The sequence below is a fragment of the Hyperoodon ampullatus genome (assembly GCF_949752795.1).
Source record: "Hyperoodon ampullatus genome assembly, chromosome: 2".
Classification (NCBI taxonomy): domain Eukaryota; kingdom Metazoa; phylum Chordata; class Mammalia; order Artiodactyla; family Ziphiidae; genus Hyperoodon; species Hyperoodon ampullatus.
In genome coordinates this window covers 125,785,378-125,798,757 of record NC_136915.1, presented here as the reverse complement: position 1 = coordinate 125,798,757, position 13,380 = coordinate 125,785,378, and the positions used below count along the sequence as shown (strand labels likewise).

Sequence of the window (13,380 nt, the reverse complement as noted above, 5' to 3'; positions counted from 1 at the left end):
AGTTGGGGTATGGGGGAGTGTGAAATTGGTGGAGGGCGTCAAGAGGTACAAACTTTGTTATAAAATAAGTAAGTCATGGGAATGTAATGTACAGCATGGTGACTACAGTTAGCAATACTGTATTGCATATTTTAAGTTGCTTAGAGAGTAGATCTTAAAAGTTCTCATCAAAAGAAAAACATTTAAACTATATTTGGTGATGGATATTAACTAGACTTATTCTTGTGGTCATTTCACAATGTATAGAAATATCAAATCATATACTGAATGAAACTAATATAATGTTACATGTCAATTATATCTCAAAAAAATCTCTCTCCACTCTATGTGAATTTAAATGGGATTTCATTTTTTTGTTGTTTAATAACCCCAAATAACCTAAAACATTGGAAGTTGGTAAGCATTTTTGAAACATTCTGAAGCCAATTGACTATTCCAATTTTTATACATCATTAGAGAGGTTTGTATATAAGTTTGGTAATTGCCACAGAACTTGTTCTCTGTTTTAAACTCACATTTTAAAAACTTTTTATTATGGAAAAACTTAAACATACACAAAAATATAGAGGTTAGCATAATTTTAACATATATAGCATATAGAGATTATTATATTATACTTAATAAATCCTTATATACCCATCACCCAGCTTCAGTAGTACCAACTCGTGACCAATCTTGTTTCATTGACTCTACTACCCACTTTATCCCCTCCTTTATTATTTTGAAACTATCCCAGACATATTTCATTTGTAAACATTTCAATGCGTATGTAAAAATGATAAAACTCTTAAATTTTAAAAATATAAACACCATGTCCACATTTAAGGCATTTAGGCAAGAAAATGAAATAAAAGACATACACATCAGAAAGGAAGAAACAAACTATCTCTATTTGTATATGACATGACCTTCTAAATAGAAAGCTCTAAGGAATCCATTAAAAAGAAAACTATTAAAACTACCAACTGATTGTAATTTTGTATGAAATTTCACCTGGAAATTCAAGAGAACCAGAATAGTCAAAACGTTTTGAAAAAGAACAAGAAGACTTGTTGGAAGACTCACAGTTTCTGACTTCTAAAGTTACTACAAAGCTGCAGTAATTGAGACAGTGTCAGATAGGCATAAGGATAAGAAAATAGATTAGTGGAATAGAAGAGTCCAAAAATTAAAACCTCATTGATTTTTCACAATTACTTCAAGAAAATTCCATGGAAAAAGAATAGTATTTTCAACAAATAGTGCTGGGACAATGAGGTATCCACATGAAAAAGAATGAATGTGGCCTCCTACCTCAGACCATATGCGAAAGTTAGCTCAACATGGATAGAAGAACTAAGTATAAGAGCTAAAACTATAAAACTCATAGAAAAGAATCATATGGAAAAATCTTCATGATCTTGTATTAGGCAATAGTTTAGATATGACACCAAAAGCACAAGGAACAGAAGAAAAAAGACAAATTGGACATCATCAAAATTAAAAACTATAGTGCTTCTAAGGACACCATCAAGAAAGTGAAAAGGCAATCCACAGAATGGGAGAAAATTTTTGAAAATTAAGTATCTTATAAGGGACCTGTGTCTAGAATATATGAAGAACTATTATAATTCAGTAATAAAAAGGCAAACCAAATAAAAATATTAGTTATTTTCCCATTATTTTGCTTTTCAACTTCACGGACTCCAATTATACAGATGCTGGATTTTTTTTTTCTGTCTGCTTTCCACTTCAATCATTTTTTCTCTGGTTCTTTACTTATTTCACTTATATTTTCTTGGTTGTTTTTCTGTCTTTCTTCAATGCCTTTTATTCAATTTTTATTTAAATGTAATCTCCCATCATTATCTTTTCATTTAGTCTTCATTTCCTTTATAATCATCTGTTTCATTCCTAGTTCAGTCAACTCTTATTTCTACTTGTGGTTCATTTCTGTTCCTAGTTTGTGAATTTATAATTCAAGATTTTTCTTTCTCATCATCAAATACTTGTTTGAGGATATTTAATGCAGTTTAGGATGTTAGTTTGCAGTTTTCTTCTGCTTTGTGTTTGGTTTTTTGAAGGCAGTTTTATTACTTGAAATGCTTTTAATTTCATTTTCTATTCTCTTATAGTAGCTTTGTATAGATAAAGACTGCTTATATTTATGAATTTCATGGATAGGTTGGCAGTCTGGATTAGTTTAAAAGATCTCTAGTTAAAGTTTACTTTTTTATCTCACTGTAGCAGTGTGCAGTTTCTTTAATTGATGGATTCTTATTGGGGGTGTTGTATTTACTTTGAGGTTTTTTTTATTAGCTTGTAATATCCTAAATTTCTCCCCCTTGCTTCTCTTTCCCTTCACCACTCACTTTCCAAAGAGTGTTCCTCCTTTCCTTTATCTTCTTCGCTCCAAAAAATGATGCCTTTCTGAGGCTCCCACCTCAGCTCTCACACACTTTTAAGTCTCTTCCTCATAATCAGTGCTCTGATCTTCCAGGAGTCTTTTTGCAGTATTTTTTGCACTTAGAGTGTACTTTCTCTTTCTGTGGGTGATTTAAATTCAATCTTAAACTTCTGTTCATATCTTTTCTGTTTTCTGCAGTTTTTCAGAAGCTCCTTTACTCTCCACAAAGGCTTATGACAGGGACTTGAATGAGAGCTGTGCTAAAAATTGTTGTTTATTCTTTTACTTACAGGTTTCTTTTTTTTTTTTTTTGCCCTTGCAAAATGCTTTATTCAGTATTTTGTGCTGTGAAGAGGGGAAATCAATTAAGAACAGCTTCAGAAACAGATTTCACATGCTAATAATCACTTTAAGTGTTATTATTATTATTTTTTTAATTTATAGCTTTATTCTCTGGGGATTTTTTTTATTAGTTTCTGCTTTATAACAAAGTGAATCAGTCATACATATACATCTGTTCCCACATCCCTTGCCTCTTGCATCTCCCTCCCTCCCACCCTCCCTATCCCACCCCTCCAGGTGGTCACAAAGCACCGAGCTGATCTCCCTGTGCTATGTGGCTGCTTTCCACTATCTATCTACCTTACATTTGGTACTGTATATATGTCCATGCCTCTCTCTCGCTTTGTCACAGCTTACCCTCCCCCTCCCCATATCCTCAAGTCCATTCTCAAGTAGGTCTGTGTCTTTATTCCCGTTTTACCCCTAGGTTCTTCATGACATTTTTTTTTAATTCCATATATATGTGTTAGCATACGGTATTTGTCTTTCTCTTTCTGACTTACTTCACTCTGTATGACAGACTCTAGGTCTATCCACCTCATTACAAATAGCTCAGTTTTGTTTCTTTTTATGGCTGAGTAATATTCCATTGTATATATGTGCCACATCTTCTTTATCCATTCATCCGATGATGGACACTTAGGTTGTTTCCATCTCCGGGCTATTGTGAATAGAGCTGCAATGAAAATTTTGGTACATGTCTCTTTTTGAATTATGGTTTTCTCAGGGTATATGCCTAGTAGTAGGACTGCTGGGTCATATGGTAGTTTTATTTGTAGTTTTTTAAGGAACCTCCATACTGTTCTCCATCGTGGCTGTACCAATTCACATTCCCACCAGCAGTGCAAGAGTGTTCCCTTTTCTCCACGCCCTCTCCAGCATTTATTGTTTCTAGATTTTTTGATGATGGCCATTCTGACTGGTGTGATATGATATCTCATTGTAGTTTTGATTTGCATTTCTCTAATGATTAATGATGTTGAGCATTCTTTCATGTGTTTGTTGGCAGTCTGTATATCTTCTTTGGAGAAATGCCCATTTAAGTCTTCTGCCCATTTTTGGATTGGGTTGTTTGTTTTTTTTTGCTATTGAGCTGCATGAACTGCTTATAAATTTTGGAGATTAATCCTTTGTCAGTTGCTTCATTTACAAATATTTTCTCCCATTCTGAGGGTTGTCTTTTGGTCTTGTTTATGGTTTCCTTTGCTGTGCAAAAGCTTTGAAGTTTCATTAGGTCCCATTTGTTTATCTTTGTTTTTATTTCCATTTCTCTAGGAGGTGGGTCCAAAAGGACCTTGCTGTGATTTATGTCATAGAGTGTTCTACCTATGTTTTCTTCTAAGAGTTTGATAGTTTCTGGCCTTACATTTAGGTCTTTAATCCATTTTGAGCTTTTTTTTGTGTATGGTGTTAGGGAATGATCTAATCTCATACTTTTACATGTCCCTGTCCAGTTTTCCCAGCACCACTTATTGAAGAGGCTGTCCTTTCTCCACTGTACATTCCTGCCTCCTTTATCAAAGATAAGTTGACCATATGTGCGTGGGTTTATCTCTGGGCTTTCTATCCTGTTCCATTGATCTATCTTTCTGTTTTTATGCCAGTACCACACTGTCTTGAATACTGTAGCTTTGTAGTATAGTCTGAAGTCAGGGAGCCTGATTCCTCCAGCTCCGTTTTTCGTTCTCAAGATTGCTTTGGCTATTTGGGGTCTTTACTTACAGGTTTCTTGAAGTTTGTATTGTACTTTGCCTTCTAGGTATGCTGCAATGTAGAATTTTCTTGGTTTTATTTGTTGATCTGTGTACTTTTTTGGGAAACGTGTGGAGAGTTGAACTTATTTGGACACTTTTACCTGGGCTAACCATAATTCACCTAGCACTCATGTTATGACACATTGTCAGAGTATAGTCATTAGCAACTATATTCATTTTTAATAGCCACCATGTAGACATGTTTCTACAGAATAATTCCTATTGAATACTTAACATCAGTCCTTATGTTAATGTCTCTGCAGTCATTTTGGTGGTCTGAACCTCTCTTTTTCTAGTAGTATCCTCAGGAAAGGCTCATAAGAGCAATATTTCTTGAGTCCTAAGACCTTATCTGTGAACTTTTATCTAAAAGTTGGTGTATCTGGATATAAAAATTATTGGCTAATATTTTTATATCTTTTTACAGATGTTATTTTGTTGTCTCTGACATAAAGTGTTACACCTGAAAAGTCTACTGGAAATCTGATATTCTTTCCCTTGTAAATAAATTGTTCTTTTTGTCAGGATCCCCAAAGGGTTTCTTATCAGGTTCAATGCTTTTATTAATATAGGTCCTGGGTTGGTCTTTTAAAAAATCATTCTTAATTGTTTTTCCTATGTGTGAGTTGCACCCTTTCAATACATTGTTTCAATTTATTTTTTTCACATATTATTCTTGAGTTATTGTTAATGTTATTGTTCTGTCTCAATCACTTATGTTTTCTTCTTCACAGCTGTGTATATATTGGATTTTCTTTGCCTATTTTTAATATTTGTCACTTATTCTTGAGTCACTTTTCATCTCTTTTTTTAAATGTTCTATTTATCTCAAAACCTTATTTATTAGGCTTATTCAAAATTTTGCTTCTAATTTAGTTCATTTCTAAATTGACATTTTCTTTATTTCTACTTTTTCCTGAGCTCTAGCTTATGAGTTTTAAATTTATGAGTTTTAAATTCTGATTTATATTTTTCTTTCATAATTTCTATCACTTTCTTATTTATTTTGCCTCATTTTGAAATAGTTGGTATATCAGTCATAACTCTCCAGAGAAAAGGAACCAGTAGAATTTATACATGTTTATATTAAGAGATTTATTTTAAGAAATTGGTTCATGTGATTGTGGGTCTGGCAAGTCTGATAGGTCAGGCCGAGCCTGGAAACTCAGTGAAGAATTAATGCTGTAGTATTGAAGCAGAATTTCTTCTCCAGGAAACCTTAGCTTTTGCTCTGAAGGCTTCCAACTGATTGAAAAGGACTCCACCACATTATCAAAGGTGTTCTGTTTTATTTAAAGTCAACTGATTGTAGATATAAAACACATTTATAAAATACCTTCATAGAAAAACCTATATTAGCATTTGTTTAAATTACTGGGTACTATAATCTAGCCAAATTGATGTATAAAACTAACCCTCATATTACGTTACAGCTTTAATTTATTTATTGAGGGGAATTCCCTGGTGGTCCAGTGCTTAGGACTCTGCATTTCCACTGCAGGGGGCATGGGTTTAATCCCTGGTCAGGAAACTAAGATCCCACAAGCTGTGTGGCATGACCAAAATATATATAGTTATGTGTGTGTGTGTGTATGTGTGTGTGTATGTGTGTGTGTGTATATATATATATATATATATGGAGTATGGTCTTACAGAGATGTTATTCTGTTTCTTACTCTCTTCTTTTATAATAACTGTGTGTGATTTTACTGTGATCCTCTTTCTATTGCTCATTTTTTTTAAAGCATGAAATTAATTTTCCTGCTCTTTAAGGAGGGAGTGGTGGGTCAAAATAACTTTTCTAACCTTTAGAGTTACCTCTTACGTTGTTTTGTAGAGTGTCCAAAAATAAGGCCAATACTTTCTGAGATTTCCAGATTCTGTTTCCCTCCCTCATTTATCTGTAGTTTCTCTTTCCTTTGTTCTTATTGTCCCTTTCCAGCTCAATTGGTATTCTTTTTCCTGTATCTTTCTTCATTATGGATCTTTGTCCTGGAAGGTGTCTTTGGCTCATTGATTTTGTTTTTTTGTTTTTTTTAACTTTTTATTCTATATTGGAGTATAGCTGGTAACCAATGTTGTGATAGTTTCACATGCACAGCAAAGTGACTCAGCCATACATATACATGTATACATTTTGTTAGGTGAGCCGATGCAGGTTGTGAAAGAATTCACAGAAGTACTAACAAGGGAAGAAAGAAAGTTTTTATTCACTTTCCAGGGGAGAAAAGGGGCTAGACGCATAGAGTGGCATCAGCACTGAAGGTGGGGGTTTGCATCTTTTATTGGGCTTCAAAGGGCAAGGTGCAGGAAAGAGGAGTGGGTTCATATCTACTTTGGTCCACAGTTGTATCTGAGCTGGCTGTGCTTCTATAGGATGTGGTTTTTCTGAGAATCTGTAACTTTTTGTCTTCAGTAATTTTCCTGTCCTTGGATGTCTGAAGGAGACTTGCTAGTGGCCCTTGACACTACTACTCTATTTTGAACAATGTTAGATGGGTTTACACATTCTCCCCCAAACTCCCCTCCCATCCAGGCTTCCACATAACATTGAGCAGAGTTCCCTGTCCTTGTTAGTTATCCATTTTAAACATAGCACTGTGTACATGTCAATCCCAAACTCCCTAACTAACCCTTCCCCTCATCCCTCCACCCCTGGTAACCATGAGTTCATTCTCTAAGTCTGTGAGTCTGTTTCTGTTTTGTAAATAAGTTCATTTGTATAATTTCTTTTTAGATTCTGCATATAAGTGATATCATATGATGTTTCTCTTTCTCTGTCTGAGTTACTTTACTCAGTATGACAATCTCTAGGTCCATCCATGTTGCTGCAAATGACATTATTTCATTCTTTTTAATGACTGAGTAATATTCCATTGTATATATGTACCACATCTTTATCCATTCCTCTGCCGATGGACATTTAGGTTGCTTCCATGTTTTGGCTATTGTAAATACTGCTGCTATGAACATTGGGGTGCACGTATCCTTTTGCACCATGTTTTTCTCTAGATATATGCCCAGGATAGGTCCCAGTTCCTCCTGCCCTTTCAGACGTTATCAGAGACCTCTTGCACTTACTTAGAAATTGAAAAGTGTAAAAATCCCTCTGGTTAGAGTTGCTATTCTCAAATTGTCCTGCCATAGTTGCCACTGAATACCTATCACTGACTGAGGTGTTTTCTTCTAAGTCCTATCATACTTGCTTTCTTGCTGATATCACATGAGTCTGGTAGTTTTAACTGGTTTGTCTCAACCCAATTTTATTTTGGGATTTTGAGGGATACCTTGTCACTGAGTTTTATTTGTTGATGTTGTCCAGTGTTTTTTGGTGCTATACTAATTGTTCTTTCCGTGTTTATAAGGAAATTTGAGTAGATTAAAACATTACATCACCACTAATTTGTCCCAATTTGCTTCCTTTTGTAAATTCCAATTTTTCTTCTTTCTTGTATCCTTCTTTTTACTTTTTTGGGTTTTCTCTGTGGTTATTTTATTAGCATCTTGTACTGAAAACTGAGTTTATTCACTTTCAAACTACCTTATTTCTTTTATATATATTTAAGGCTATAAATTTCCTTTAGAGCCTGTTTATATGCTACAGATTTTGGTAACATCAAGTGCTTTTATTGTTTATTCATAAATATTGCGTAATTTTCATTGTGATTTCTGCTTTACTCCATGAATCATTCAGAAGTAGTTTTTTTTAAAGATTACAAATATCCTAAAATTTTTTCTGATTAACTTTATGAGAAATTCTAATTATTTTATTTCATTAATATCAAAGGCACAGTATGTGTGATAATAATACTTTGAGATTGGCTAACACTTCCTTTGTAAATGTGGTCAATTTTGGTAAATGTTCTATGTGAGATTGAAAAGAATATATTTTGTATTGGTTAATTTTAGAAATACACACACACACAGAGTTGACCCTTGAGCAACATAGGTTTGAGCTGAACTGTTCCACTTTTACAAAGATTTTTTTCAATAGTAAATACTAAAGTACTACACAATCCAAGGTTGACTGAACCTGGCGATGTGGAACCACTGATACTGAAGAACTGCATATATAAAAGGCTAACTATAAACTATAGGCAGATTTTCCACTGTGTGGAGTGTCAGTGCCCCTAACCCCTGAGTTGTTCAAGGCTCAACTGTAACTACCTTTTCTTCAGGTTTAATCTATGGCTTGAAAAAAATGTGTTAAAGCCTACCACTATATTTGTGACTTCTAAAATATCTTCTAGTAATTCTATCAAATTTTGCTTTATATACTACAAGGTTGTGTCATAGCTTCTGGTGAGCTTTTCTCTTTTCTCTGCTTATATACTGTCATTAATCCTATAACATCAAATCTATGAGATAGCTGGTATTATAATCACCATTCAAGTAAAACCAATGAAATTATATATATATATATATATATATACACATATATATACATATATATACATACATAAAAATGTATACATATACTTGTACATAATTTTATGTAACAATATTAGGAGGTGAAATTGGGCTCCAACTCTGGCTGAAGAGGATGATCAGTGTTGAGACTAAGACTGATAATGTTAGGAACTGTATGAGCATACTTCCAGGAGGAAAGAGCTTATAAATGAAAGAATGTGGAAGCAGGAAAAAAAGTAGAAATAAGGAAAATGCGACTGAAGAAATTTATGATGATTGTATCACCTTAAGTGTCACCTTCTAGACACTTAATAGATTATTTTTGAAGTAAAATAAAATAAAAATCTTATAGTTGGGGGAGACTATTGAAGTGTCCCATAAAAGTTGTTATTTTTCCTTTACTTGTACAATTTCAAAGGGATTGAATTTTAGTTATTCTCTCTTTAAATAATGACTCAGAAAATTGAGCCCTACATCTAAACACTGAGATAAAAAATTTAGAGCACTTGTATGAGCTATTTTATGTTCTTTTTCAGATTAAGTTAGAGTATGAAGGAACATTATTTTCTGAGTGGAGTGTGCCGGGAACTTGTTCTATAAAAAATAAAAGGTAAGTTTTTGCTGTGAAACTCAATGGTAAAAACCATTCATATAGTGTGGACATTCAGATTCAAGGCTGTGATTTAATGTAAATTTCTTTACATTAATAGATGTGAAAAGAAAGACAAAATCACTTTGAAAATAAGAGAGAAGTAAACTATTGCTATATTTTTTTATTTTTCTTATTAGCAAAGAATGGAAGTTTTTAGGCTTAAAAAGTAGTAGGGGAATCTCATATGCATCTATACTTATTTTTCCTTTCCCATTGTTTTTAACTGCTAGATCACCCAAGACAGAACTACGTTGTTCTTCTCCTGGTATTCAGATTATAAAACCAATTGTTACGGGCCCAGTAAGTTGATTTTAATGATAAATTAATAAATCTTAAGTAATCATCCCTGTTACATTTTATTTTGCCTTATTTTTGATGTTTTAACTTAACCTGTTTTAAATCATTGAGTTGTAACTATAAATAAGAGATATTTAAAAATTATTGTCAATATATCATTAATTTTTAGGTGTATCTCATAGCAAATTATGTTATGAACTGATATAGTAGTTCCCCACTTATCCATGGTTACACCTTCTGTGCTTTCAGTTACCCACGGTCAACTGTGGTCCAAAAAACTTAAATGGGAAATTCTAGAAATAAACAATTCACAAGCTTTAAATTGCAGTTGTTCTGAGTAGCATGATGAATTATCATGCCGTCCCGCTCCATCCTGCCTGGGACATGAATCATTCCTTTGTCTAGCATATCCTACCCATTAGTTACTTAGTAGCTGTCCCAGTTATCAGATCTATTTTTGTGATAATGCAATGCTTGTGTGAAGGTAACCCTTATATTACTCAATAATAGCCACAAAAGTGCAAGAACAGTGATTATGACAATTCAGATATGCCAAAGAGAAGCAATTAAGTGCTTCCTTTAAGTGAAAACATGAAAGTTTTTGACTAAATTAGGAAAGAAAAAAGATCATATTGATATAATTATTTTACTTTATTATTGTTGTTGTTAATCTCTTACTGTGCTTAATTTACAAATTAAATTTTATCATAGGTATGTATGTACAGGAAAAAACAGTATATATAGGGCTGATTTGGTACTATCTGCAGTTTCAACCATGCACTGGGGGTCTTGGAATATATCCCCCGTGGATAAGAGGAGATCACCATATATGATTTTTACATTAGCTTTTTTATTAATAAATATATTAAAGCCCCAGTTACCACCTTAATGATAACAGTACTCCCAGATAAGTGGGTCTCAGATCATATATTCTTATGACAATATCAACAATTAAAGAGCCATTTCTAGCAGATTTATTTGTATTCCACTACATTTTCTTCAATTCAGGAAAGCTATATGAATGCAAATAAATAAGAGTAATGTTGAATCCTCTCTAGTCAATAATAATAATAATAATAATAAGGAATTTTTTATTGGAATATAATTGCTTTACAATGTTGTGTTAGTTTCTGCTGTATGACGAAGGGAATCAGCTATATGTATACATATATCCCCTCCCTCTTGGACCTCTCTCCCACCCATCCTACCCAACTAGGTCATCACAGAGCACCGAGCTGAGCTCCCTGTGCTATACAGAAGGTTCCCACTAGCTATCTATTTTACACATGGTAGTGTATATATGTCAATCTAAATCTCCCAGTTCATCCCACCCCCTCTTCTCCCCCATGTCCACATGTGCATTCTCTAAGTCTCCATCTCTATTCCTGCCCTGCAAATAGATTTATCTGTACCATTTTTCTAGATTCCACATATATGCAATATATAGTTGTTTTTCTCTTTCTGCCTTACTTCACTCTGTATGACAGGCTTTATGTCCATCCACATCTCTAAAAATGACCCAATTTTGTTTCTTTTTATGGCTGAGTAATAGTCCATTGTATATATGTACCACATCTTCTTTATCATTCATCTGTCAATGGACACTTAGCTTGCTTCCATGTCCTGGCTATTGTAAATAGTGCTCCAATGAACATTGTGGTACGGACTCTTTTTGAATTATGGTTTTCTCAGGGTATATGCCCAGTAGTGGGATTGCTGGGTCATATGGTAGTTCTATTTTTAGTTTTTTAAGGGACCTCAATACTGTTCTCCATAGTGGCTGTATCAATTTACATTCCCACCAAGAGTGCAAGAGGGTTCCCTTTTCTCCACACCCTCTCCAGCATTTACTGTTTGTGGATTTTTCAATGATGCTCATTTGACCAGTAGCTCATTGTAGTTTTGACTTGCATTTCTCTAGTAAATAGTGATGTTGAGCATCTTTTCACATGCCTCTTGGCCATCTGTATGTCTTCTTTGGAGAAATGTCTATTTATATCTTCTCCCCTTTTTTTGATTGGGTTGTTTGGTTTTTTGATATTGAGCTACATGAGCTGTTTGTATATTTTTGAGATTAATCCTTTATCCATTGCTTCCTTTGCAAATATTTTCTCCCATTCTGAGGGTTGTCATTTCATCTTGTTTATGGTTTCCTTTGCTGTGCAGAAGCTTTTAAGTTTCATTAGGTCCCATTTGTTTATTTTTGTTTTTATTTTCATTACTCTAGGAGGTGGGTCAAAAAAGATCTTGCCGTGATTTATGTCAAAGAGGGTTTTGCCTATGTTTTCTGCTAAGAGTTTTATAGTGTCCAGTCTTACATTTAGGTCTTTAATCCATTTTAAGTTCATTTTTGTGTATGGTGTTAGGGAGTGTTCTAATTTCATTCTTTCACATGTACCTGTCCTGTTTTCCCAACACCATTTATTGAAGAGACTGTCTTTTTTCCATTGTGTATTCTTGCCTCCTTTGTTGTAGCTTAGGTGACCACAGGTGCATGGGTTTATCTCTGGGCTTTCTGTTTTTTCCCTTGATTTGTACTTCTGTTTTTGTGCCACTACCATACTCTTTTGATGACTGTAGCTTTGTAGTAGAGTCTGAAGTCAGGGAGTCTGATTCCTCCAGCTCTGTTTTTCTTTACCAAAATTGTTTTGGCTAATTCAGGGTCTTCTGTGTTTCCATATAAATTGTAAAATTTTTTGTTCTAATTCTGTGAAAAATGACATTGCTAATTTGATAGGGATTGCATTGAATCTGTAGATTGCTTTGGGTGGTATAGTCATTTTCACAATATTGATTCTTCCAATCCAAGAACATGGTATGTCTCTCCATACGTTCGTGTCATCTTTGATTTCTTTCATCAGTGTTTCATCGTTTTCTGAGTACAGGTCTTTTGCCTCCTTAGGTAGGTTTATTCCTAGGTATTTTTTGTTGTTGTTGTTGCAATGGTAACTGGGATTGTTTCCTTAATTTCTCTTTCAGATTCTTCATTGTTAGTGTATAGGAATGCAAGAGATTTCTGTACATTAATTTTGTATCCTGCTACTTTACCAGATTCATTGATTAGCTCTAGTAGCTTTTTGGTAGCATTTTTAGGATTTTCTATCTATACTATCATGTCATCTGCAAACAGTGACAGTTTTACTTCTTCTTTTACGATTTGGATTCCTTTTATTTCTTTTTCTTCTCTGACTCCTGTGGCTAGAACTTCCAAAAGTATGTTGAGTAATAGTGGTGAGAGTGGGCACCCTTGTCTTTTTCCTGATCTTAGAGGAAATGGTTTTAGTTTTTCACCATTGAGAATGATTTTTGTTGTGGGTTTGTCATATATGGCCTTTTATGTTGAGGTAGGTTCCCTCTATGCCTACATTCTGGGGAGTTTTTATCATGAATGGGTGTTGAATTTTGTCAAAAGCTTTTCCTGCATCTTTTGAGACAATAATTTAATTATTAAATTTAATTTTAAAATTAAATTTTATTTTATTATTAGTAATTTAATTCTTTAATTTGTTAATATGGTGTATCACATTGATTGACTTGCG

At 33.8% G+C, this 13,380-nt stretch overlaps 1 protein-coding gene across 1 annotated transcript in view; it reads left to right on the top strand.

Annotated features, from left to right (window-relative positions):
• CATSPERE (catsper channel auxiliary subunit epsilon) overlaps window positions 1-13,380 on the top strand; it is a gene marked incomplete at both ends in the record, with an annotated part of 263,608 nt that overhangs the window by 29,056 nt on the left and 221,172 nt on the right. The window contains 2 exons of the mRNA XM_079696474.1: window positions 9,429-9,502; window positions 9,775-9,844. Of these exons, the coding sequence (XP_079552600.1) occupies window positions 9,429-9,502; window positions 9,775-9,844 (144 nt within the window). The remainder of the gene's footprint in view (window positions 1-9,428; window positions 9,503-9,774; window positions 9,845-13,380) is intronic.